The following is a 10,779-nucleotide window of genomic DNA, read 5'->3' on the forward strand; positions in this document are numbered from 1 at the left end:
TGTCTTGTGCCATGATCCCATCCATCAGGGATGAATAGAGAGAGGGAATAATACTGCCGCCATCAAGGCTGCCTACTGCAAAATTGCTCCTCCTGGTTGACATGTAGTGATGTTCCTGAGCCCAAGTGAGGGGCAGGAGGACCTTGGGATGCTAAGGGTTGGCATACAGGGTTGTGTTAACTTGTGTTACTAGAAAAAAAAACTCTAAAAGTCACCTGATGACAAAAGTTGCCTGGAAACCAATGTATATGCCTCTAGAGGCCTGAGAGGAAGGGGTTATTGTGATAAAGACACCAGACTAGGCATCAGGAAACCGTATCTGTCATTCCTCACACTTTCTTCTGGTAACTAACTGGGTCATGTAAGGGCGTGTTTTGGTCTCTGCTTTCAGATGGCGTCTGGCTTGGTTTGCTTCTGGTGATTTCAAATTGCGCACGTTATTTGCTTCTTGTGGGGGAGGCAGGCAGGCTTCTTGTGGGAGAGGCTGGTGGATAGGTATTGCAGGACCATGCCAGTGCCTTTCTTCATTGCTGGATCTCCTCTGTCACCCTGTGGTAAAAATATACTAACAGTTTCCTGCATCGTCCCTTTATGGGCTTTCTTTTTTGTCCTCTATAAAGGATGTAAAACTTCTGCAGATTAAACTGTCTTATTCTGGCTTTATACAGTATCCACCACTGGGACTTCAAAAATACAAAAGCAATGAATGACAAAACATGCAAATTTGTGAGGCAAGAGGAGGAGTGAGATAAAGGTCTCCCACCATTTGTTTTTAAAACCCCCTTTTTATCTTGTGCTGTCAGCACTCACCTGGAAGGCACTTCCACGGATACCTGGGCTCCCTCTGCAGCCACCCTGGTGCACCTGGGGCAGCAGGCCACCTTGAGAGCCAGGGCAATGCTGCCTCGGTGTGTTGCTTCTATCCCAGAATAAAAAGGGAAGGTTGTCCATCTGCGATGCCACCAGTCACCACCCTACAGCTGCTTCTGAGCTGCCAGCATGAGGGACCCTGAAGGCAGCAGCAGTGGCAAGCGAGTCATTTCACTGGCTCCTGGGCAGCCCCTGCTGCCAGGCAGTTAGAGGACAGTAGCTTATTATCTGGAGTGGTGAGGTTGGGGTGCCGATCTGCAATGCAGGGCCTTGGCGCCCAAGTGGGGATGCCATATTCGACTCTGCTTTGGGCATGTTGACTGAGGCCATTACGGTGTGGCATAAACCTTTCTTGGTTAGCAATTTCACTGATTGCCTAAAATTCCAATTTAAAAAAAAAAAAAAAAAAAAAGAATGCAAAAAAAGAGGGTGTTTTTATATAGTGGAAGAGAATTAATTGATGTGGCTAAAGAGTGGAGGTAAAAGAGGTTTAATTCTATTCATTGCTCATGTATACTCGCTCTCCCTGTTCTGTCTCTGCATATATTTTGGGGGGGGAAACCAAAGACTGTCTGTGACTGTGTACATCTCCAACAAGCTTCCCGGGGGATTTGCAATGGCAGCTTAAGCCAGGCATTACCTGATTTTGAGGCAGTTTAGGTTTTAAGGGTCTTCCCTGCAGCCAGCTTGACATAAAGCAACAAGAGAGCTCACAGAGGAGAAAACAAACTGACATTTAATGACGATTCTTTTTCACGGGTGTTTATGGCTGCCCAGGGTTGTGACTTGGGCAGAGGTGAAGATGAAGCAGCCCAGCCTCAGGCCTGTCATGCTGCAAAGGAGAGCAATTGAGAAGGCAGATGAGAGGCAAGAAAGGAGACCCAGCCCTGCTTGCTGCTTTTTTCCATCACATGCTTTGGTAGCTGGAGGTGACAAGTGCTGTGCGTGGGAGCAGCGCCCCTGCTGCATGGTTGGGCGGCCAGTCAGCATTGATGGGCTTTGGTGGGGCTTTCAGCCACCTTGCAGCACCTCATCGTTCCTAAGCAAACCCAGACATCCAAGTTGACCAACTACCCTTGTCCTACCAGCTACTGAGCCCCTCTTTCTGCCTGCCTGTGGGTGCTGAATACTCCCAGGCTAAGGAAGAGCCAAAATCCTTGCCCAGAAGAGCCAACCATTTGCTATTCCCAGCAAGGCCACGTTACAGCTGTGTCACGGGAAGCCTCCCAGCTGGGCAAATCGCATCAGAAAGCATCAAACCTGTACCCTCAGGGGACAGGCTGGCTTTGGAAATGATTTTTCCTTTGAAACACTGCTGCCACCACCTTTGAGTTCAGTGCTGGTCTTGAGGAGGAGAGCGACACACATGTTGTATCTGTCTCCAGCACAGAGTTAAAGCCCCATGAAAATGAGGGATCAGCTTGTGCCTGGGGCAGCATTAACCATCTCTCCGTGGTCTGGCCACCATCAGAGGCTTCAGAGAGCATGGGTGATGTCAAAGGGATGTCAGCAGTGCGAGCCTGGTGCTGGCTTTGTGTGGGGTAAGGGGCTTGTGAGGGGCCTGCTGGGAAGGGGGTCTTGCCAGCCAGTCTGGGAAAGCCCTGTTCTGCCCTAGTAGTAACAATTTCCTCCAAAATGTATCAAAGTGCCTGATCTTTTATTATTTCCAGTAAGTGATTAATTAAGCTGGGTTAAATTTTGTCCAGCTGTGGCAATCTTCACCCTCAGAAAAAAAAAGAAAATGAAAAAAAAAGTCTGCTGTCTACTCAAAGTCAGTTATAAATATTTCTCTTTTTCAGCTGACTAACATGAAAGCTTGATTAGCAGAGGGCTGCTCCCCTCTAATGCAAGTAAAGGAAGTAAAAGCACTGAGTCTTAGAGGATACAATCCTGTAATCAACTCTGCACTCATTAACAAAACTGCGTTGTTTTCTTTTTTATTATTTTTGGTTTTTGCTTTCTTTCCAACCTCAGGAACCTGCTGGCATTGATTATCCTCCTATGGACTCAGCAGGCACCATCACCACCATAGTAGGGCCCAGCGCTTTCAGCATCCCCCTCCCGATAAGGCAGAAGCTGTGCAGCAGCCTGGACGCGCCCCAGACCAGGGGCCACGACTGGCGGATGCTGGCCCACAAGCTGAAACTGGACAGGTGAGCAGGGCTGCCTATGTGTGACTGGGCAGCAAAGCCTCCCAAGAGGTATGTGTAAAAGGGTCCTGGTGAAGATGAGTGACAGCAGTGTCTACAGACTGGTGAGACTGACTACAAAGGAGATGAACACCTTGACAGCACCAGCAACGGGGATGGGTTGAAATCATATAAATTCAGGTAGCCTTCATGCAGCTTGAAAAACAAGTTTCCTTTTGGCTTGTTACAGGTACCTGAATTATTTTGCTACGAAATCGAGTCCCACTGGGGTGATCCTGGATCTCTGGGAAGCCCAGAATTTCCCTGATGGCAACCTGAGCATGCTGGCAGCAGTTCTTGAAGACATGGGAAGACATGAAACCATTGTTTCTTTGGCAGCAGAAGGAAATTACTGATGCAGCCTTGGCGTGAACAAGAAGGACAGATGCAGGGAGCGGTAGTGCCCTGTTACTACAAACGAGAATTGAAATGAAAACCCAGACCAATGAGTTACACAAGAGACAATTTACAGAAGAAGGCAAGCAAACAAACAAAAAAAAAACCAGCCCTGACCTTCACATGTGCTCTCCTTGTACATTATCACAGGATCTAAAAGAAATCATGCTAAGTTGTACCTTGAAAATATAAATCAACCTGATGTTCCTCTCGGCTTGGCTGTACACTGCTTGGTACAGGATTTTACAGTTTCCTAGGAAACGCTTTTTATTGCTATCCAGATATATGGATAAACTTTCTTAACAATCCCAGTTTCTATGGATGTTGTTTACATCAAATTCTGGACAGGGGTAAGGAGACTGTCCACGGCTCTTTATATTTTTTGTTTAAAGCCATTCTAGACAAGGCTGTGGACAGTTGGTTGTGGCTATTTCAGCTTATTGGTTTCTGGTGAATTCAGATTTTGGCTACAATTCTGCACATCGATTGTCTCACAATGATCCTCCTGTCATTGTTCCGTTTCCTAGACCTACTTGTAAAAAAAAAAAAAAAAAACCAAAACCAAGAAAGTCAGAGTTTAAGAGGTATGCATCTGGAAAGCAGGTACTCTGGGTGCTAAGCAGGAACACATGCAATGTCCCCTTTCTTGCCCAATGGAGTCCAACTGAGCCTGTGTGGAAATAGCTGTAGGACAGTAGGGAACGTAGGATCAGAGTTAATTTTCAATTCGCAATGTAACAACACCCTTTCCACTCCTTTGCTATATGAGGGGGCCAGATATGCAATTCAGAGTGGTTAGGGGGTAAAAAAAAAGAAACCCAGAAAAAAAATTTAAAAAGAGAAGTTGCTATGATAATTATTTACTAATTAGTATCTAGCGCAGGGATTATAATTATTATTATTATTATTATTACCATTGTTACTTATTTCTAATTTTGTCAGCAGCAGAATGAATCATTCCTGTTCTTATGGAACCTGTTGTCCTCTTCCTGAAGGTCTTCTAAGACATGTCCCTCTATATGCTGTCTGTCCTTCCCTTCTCCAGCCATCATACTCCACCTCCAAAGTCCTCTGCTAGCCCACATGGGTTGTTCACCTCATGTTAGCATTGCTGTGCTTCGTGCCTGATGGCAGAGATGGTGTAAATTGGTGATACTCCACTGAAGTCACTGATCTGCACCCACAAAGGATCCAACTCAGTATCCCTCCCTGGGATGTTTTGCACCACCTTGGTACCTCCAGATTACTCCAAGAAGCAATCCTGTCCTGAGGTGGCTGTGAACCAGTGACAGCCTCCTAATCCAAATACCCATAGCCCACTGGTTCAGGAGCATGGGTGCATGTGGAGGCACTGACGATGACCACCTGATTTGTACATCCAGGGTGGGCGTCTGCATGTCTTGCTTTTCTTTGAAGTGGTCTGAGAGCCAGCAGGTCCCATTAGCTTCCCATGGAGCTGCAGGTACTCACTCTTACTAAACCCACCACCTCCCATAATATTTGTGGTGGTCAGGGCTACTGGGAGTCCTCTGTTGGGTCATTTCTGGGTGAGATGCACTCGGAGGATCTTGGCAGATATTCCCAGGCTTGCTGCAGCCAGGGAAGCCTCTGCCGAGTAGGCCAGTGTAAGGTGATGGAGTGGTGAGGTTGAAACCCTTTGCCTTCGCTGTGCTCCTGTTGCTGCCGCCTGGGCAGGGTGGTGCAGGATCCTCGCTGCCTGACCAGGGGGATGTTTGTCCCTCTCAGCCATGTCCCTCTTGGCCACCAGAAACAGGTGAAGTAGGAACTTTTGGCATAAGGAGCGAACTCTTGCTTTTTCGGTTGTCAGTGCAAACATATTTTATTTTCTGCTCAGTGAAAGGACTCTTTGGTACACAAGAGTGCGTCAGATCGCAGTAGTTTTACTGGCAGGCTTGTCCAACCCCTATGTTTGGTGCAAAAAAAGGCGTTCTTCCCCAGCCTATCCCCTCCAGGTTTCCAGCCAGGCCCTGGTTATTGCTGTTGTGCATGCACGCATGCCCCTACCCACACACGTATTCCCACTCCATGTGCTTCCCAAGACCAGATCTGGCTTGTTTTCTTTCATGTTTTTTGGTTTTGTTTTCCCCAAGGCTTTCCAGATTGTGCCTTTAAAGGTAACTTTGAAAATGTCATCGGTCAAATTGAAAGGAAAATTTCATCAGACCTTTTTCCCATTTGACATTTCCGTAGGCTGGGACTTTTTGGTTTTAATTTCTCAGCTCCCTGACACGAGCAGGGTTTTGACTGACAGCTAGGCAGCAATCACAAAACACTCCTTTCCTCAGAAGAGGTAACCTGGCAGTCTGCAAACCAGCATTTCAGTCAAAACCAGAGACTGGAGGACAGACATTTTAACTTTCAACATCTGTCTGCATTTTGCTTGCATCAGCTCCACCTTCTCTTAACGTGAAGATGCCAAGGGCATCCTTCCAACAAACAACCGTCTTCTCTTTCACCTTGGGCATCTATGCAGCCCATTGCAATGCTAATGGAAATCTTGCTTTCAACTTCAGGAGGCTTTGACTGGGACTTGCAGCTCTGCCCTTTCCCCACATTTTTTGATGCACCTTGGAGTGCTAAAATGGCTCTTTTACAAGATAAGTCTCAGCTCTTCTTCCTCCTCTTCAGGTGTAACCAGTTGTATTTATTTCATGCTTCTTCACCCTTCCCACGTGTCCTTCCTGCGTGACTCCTCTTCAAAGGCGGGTGCATGAACTGACCTGTCCTTTGACCCCTTCCCTTCTTCAGCTCAGTCTTTCTTAGCTGATACCTAGGGTCATTGGTGCTCACGGCTCACAGCTTCTGCTAGGTGGGCAGTGTGTGCACTCTTCTTACCAGGGCCTTAACAGAAAGTGTCTCATAGTTACCTGTATTGCTGTGAGTTGATGCTCCTTTTGCCATGTCTCTGATCTACCCCTCGATGCCTCCTCCATCAAGAAAAACAGATGAGCAATTTTCTTAAAGTATTTGGGGGGCATGTTCTTTTTACAGCATTACTGTAAAGGGGATTTATTGAGAGGAAACACATGCTGTAATTAAGAGGATCATCCACAGAGGTGGACGGAGCTCAAGAACATCGCTGCCAACTAGGGCAGTGGCATCACTGGTGTTGGGAGGTGGAGCTGCTCTTCTTCCACCCAAATGCCTCAGAAAGCTTCCCTTGCCTGCTGCACTCACAGGCTGGATGGTTTCTCCAGCACCTGCTCCATCAGCATTTGTGGGGTCCCAGCACGGCACCATGACAGCTGCCTCAGCCCTGACAGGGCAGGGAGGAGCAGGGGCTGCCAAGGACTGGGACGGTTCTTCCACAGAGCCACACTTCATCCCAGCAGCTCCACGCTCGTGCTTTGCCACCACTGCTAACTGCAGCGCCCACCTCGCCCGGTGCTCCCCCTGCATTCATTTGTCTCTTTTTTGGTTTTTTTGGTTTTTTTTTCCAGGGGTATGGCAGTGGCAGGGCATGCGGCTGGGGAGAGAGCTCTGGCAGGGGCCAGTGGTACACATCCCTCAGCATCCCCTCCTGCTGCCCCAAGGAGAGAGGGTGGGAAGCAGGGGCGGCCAGATACATTCGGGATATTGTTTTTTGGTGGGAGAATAAGCCAACAGCAGCCCCTCGGCCTGGATTGCGTGGACACAGTGCCATCTCGTGGGGCTGAGCCCCCCGCTCCAACACGCTGCTGCCACCACAGCAAGCAGCATCGCTTGGGAAAAGGCTTTCCCTGGGGCGGCTCTTGAAAATGGCAAATAAGTTTGGCAGACAGAACCGACTCTTAAAATTTATTGTAACATTTTATGTCAGGTAAACACATCTGATTTAAAAAAAAAGAATGGCTGCAGGCTTCTTATCCTCTAGTTATTACTACTTTTTTAAATGCTTATCCTTTTAGTTGTCCACCTTCGGCTATGTGCTGTAGCAGTTTTGCTGCCCTTTCATGCCGTCTCTTCATTACATGTTGATTGCTAGTGCTATAAACAATATATATATATGATATAAATATATACAAAGTATCTACTGACTTCAAGGAAAACCTTTGATTTCCAAGTAAGAAACACTATGGGAGGCAGTCCTTTTTGCCTGATTTTTTTTTTTTTTTCAGTTCTTCTTGTGTTGTGTTCTTGTAAAGGTGGCTGTCAGTGTATAGGGTAAGTTTGGGGTTTGGTTGGTTTTTTTTTTTTCTCCCGAATTTTCTGATCACAGCTGATCCACTGTATCTCACTAAACACTGCAAGACCTAAGTGCTATTTTATTGATCTCAAAAGTTTTGAGGCAGTGAGGGTCTCTTCAGTCAAGATTTCCTTCCATGGGAGACCAAGACTTTTTTTTTTTTTTTTCCATATCATTGGCAGAAATGCAGACACTCATGAGACATGTTGGAATCTGGGATGCTCACAGAGTGAAACATGTCTGTTCCTTGGGTTTCTTGCTATTTCTGTTGCTTACATATAAAATAAATTTATTTACATGCTGTAAAGCCTGTCATTGTGGACAGTGTCCTAATGTCTTGTATTGCTACCTACAATAGTTTCTTTTTGGTTCTCCTGTTCTTCTTGTTTTGGGGGGGGTGGGGGTATGGGAAGGGGTGTGGGGGACTTAGATCATTCTGTGCTCTAGCCAAGTAGTTACCACAGCTCTGAGGTTGATTTTAAAAAAGGTGAGACTGTTGAGGTTGGGGTTTTTTTTTTAATCTCGTGTCTAGGGCACTTTGTAAACTATCTTACTGAGTGGTCAGAAGTCTTTTCAGGTATTACTCTGGCTCTTGTCTGGCAACGCAGTAACTAATTGTTTGCAGGCTGGCTTGCTTAATATGAGGCAGTGCAAAGATGTGAGTGGTTTGTGAATGGAAACCAAATCTTTGGCCCTTCTCCCACAAGGACTCCAGTGAAGTACTGACTGTGGGGTCACCACCACAATCCTTTCCTAGCTTGTGTGTGAAACCTTGAGTTCATAAAACGAGCTGCACTGCAGATTTTTAAAAGCTGAAGCATGTATCTCAGATATCGTTTGAAGTGGGAATTTAACAGAAATGCAAAGTGTGTGTCTACATACTTACAGAGAGGAGAAAATAAAGCATACCTACTGCTGGAGGCTTTTAGTGCTGATGTGAGCTGTGGGCATCCTCTTATGACCAACTTTTGCTTGGGAAGGTGAAGGTCAAAATTTAGTGCTGTATCATCAATACAAGATCAAATAGTCAGTACATCAAGAGCCAACAGAATAAAAACTGGCAAGGAACTAGAGTTGGACTTGAACCAAAGCCACAGAAATGAGCCCTCAAGTTTGGTAGGTCAAGCTCCTCACTTGAAATAGGAGCTTTTAGTTTATTTACTTTCTTGTCCTTTAAGCTTGACACCTGTTCCCTGAAATCTGAAAATCCCTTTATCTGAAAGTCCTTTGATAAGCTCTGCCTGTACGAAAAAGCAATGATAATCCAGAGTTCCCACAAACCTTTATCACCGAGTAGGTACTTCACATTTTCTGTGATGCTGGTTAAATGTATTTAATAGTGGTTCAGTCTCCTCAACTGCTTACAAAGAGATTAATTGCTACGTGTGCTGTACCCTGGGCCTGCTCTTTTCTCCCAAAGCATCCCATGCCATGGCATGCAAGTAACTTCTGGATGCCTGTGAAGAAGCGGGATGTAATCAGGCAGTGCCCTCCCACAGTGTGAGGTGGCTCTCCGAGTACTGGCACTGCGGTCTCCAGCTGCCAGCTTGCAGCTGGTGGGACAATATGCCCTAGAAGAGAAAAGCTTATGCAGCCCCGAGAGCTTCTTTAGCTGCTGCCAGCTGGCTCTTACTATGACTTGCCAGTAAATTTGGGAGCTTAAACAGTACAAATAAAAAGTAAAATCAGTCTGGAAAGTAAAGAAAATTAGGAAGAAGGAGAAGCAAAACATTCTTCTCCCATAGATCTTGCAAGGCACCTTGCAAAACACCCCCCGAGCCATGAGCCCGTAACCTCCTTTGAAGCAGGGTGCATAACACCCTGAGACATTGCAGAGACAGAGCAGTTATGGCATTAGCTGGCGTTACCATTTTGGCACATCTCTGTGGTAGACTTTTTCGCTAACACATGTTCTGTCAATGTTGAAGAGTAAAAAAAAAACTTTTCCAAAGCAAGGAGGGAGGGCCCATGGGAACTGAAATGTCTGTGCGACCCAGGCCCAGAGGGTGTATCGCGTGCCTCCCTCCTCTTCCCATGTCTCAGCTCTACCAGGGTTCGTGGGATTTGTTTTCTTTGCTATTCAGATCTGGAGAACTATTTTGGTTTTGATTTCCCTATTGCTGTATTTTCTATGCAATTCCTTTTCTAAAGACTGACTTACTACCAGAGAAGTGCTAGCCATTGCATTATTTGTATTGCTGTACAGTGGAGGTGTGGTTTACTAGTTCTGAGTGTGCCTCTTACCCCCCTCCTTTTTTCTCCTTCCCTGTTTGTAAATGCCTGCATTTATTCTGTCAGCCTGACATGTACAAAGTGTAAGAAAGAATTTTTAAACAGGTAATAAATTATATTTATAAGCAACTGGAAAAAAAAAAATACACCACTACCTTGTGTTCAGTTGTTTAGTTCCTGGAAGCTTGGAAGAAAAGAGGAGACTTTTATTTAGTTTCTTTTTATTAAAAAAAAAAAAAAAACACAAAAACCTGCCTAAAAGAAACGTTTCTGCAAATAAGAACTCTTTGTGTTGTAGTCTCCCTCATAATATACCATTCACGACATCCATGTGCCCATGAAGGCTGTTCTGTTGCTCTTCATAAATCCTCATGCCTCCCCATGGGGTTTTACCCTAGCAGCTATGGGAGGATTCGCTCCGGACAGTTTTCCTTGGGTTTGCATTTCATGGCCACAGTCAAAGGTGGAGAAAAGCAACAGCCAAGAAAATGCGTCCTCAGCTGCTGAGCTCAGCTCCCTTCCCTGCATCCAGCCTTTTTGTTAAGAGAGGAGAGCAGCCCACTAGGCCTGTCACAAATGCCTAGAAGGAAAGCTAACGTCACTTGGGCAAGGTGATTTTGTCCAGCGGTACCAGCTTATGTTCAATTTAGCCAGCTGGATGCAAGGCCCAGACTCTGAAGTTCACCCTTCTTGCAGCTGCTTCCCCAGTGTCAGAGGTGGTGGTTGTTTCTCACCAGCCTTGTTAGACCTGTTGTGCTCAGTGTTATGTTTCCAAGGGTGCAAGAGGCAATTCCCCAGTGCAGCTGAGGAGCTGCTTCTCCCAGCTGAGCTGGGGTGGCAGTGGGGAACCAGTCATCTCTTAAAGGCAGCCCCTCACCAGCGGGACAACCCCAGGCTGAGGAGCTC

At 46.3% G+C, this 10,779-nt stretch overlaps 1 protein-coding gene across 2 annotated transcripts in view; it reads left to right on the forward strand.

The window, feature by feature from the left end:
• UNC5C (unc-5 netrin receptor C) overlaps nucleotides 1–3,415 on the forward strand; it is a 263,590-nt gene extending 260,175 nt beyond the window's left edge. For both annotated transcript variants that reach the window (XM_086464766.1, XM_086464767.1), the window contains 2 exons: nucleotides 2,845–3,023; nucleotides 3,250–3,415. In XM_086464766.1, the coding sequence (XP_086320892.1) occupies nucleotides 2,845–3,023; nucleotides 3,250–3,415 (345 nt within the window). The remainder of the gene's footprint in view (nucleotides 1–2,844; nucleotides 3,024–3,249) is intronic.
• The last annotated feature ends 7,364 nt before the right edge of the window (nucleotides 3,416–10,779 follow it).

This window comes from Leptosomus discolor, chromosome 4 (assembly GCF_034619465.1).
Source record: "Leptosomus discolor isolate bLepDis1 chromosome 4, bLepDis1.hap2, whole genome shotgun sequence".
Taxonomy (NCBI): domain Eukaryota; kingdom Metazoa; phylum Chordata; class Aves; order Leptosomiformes; family Leptosomidae; genus Leptosomus; species Leptosomus discolor.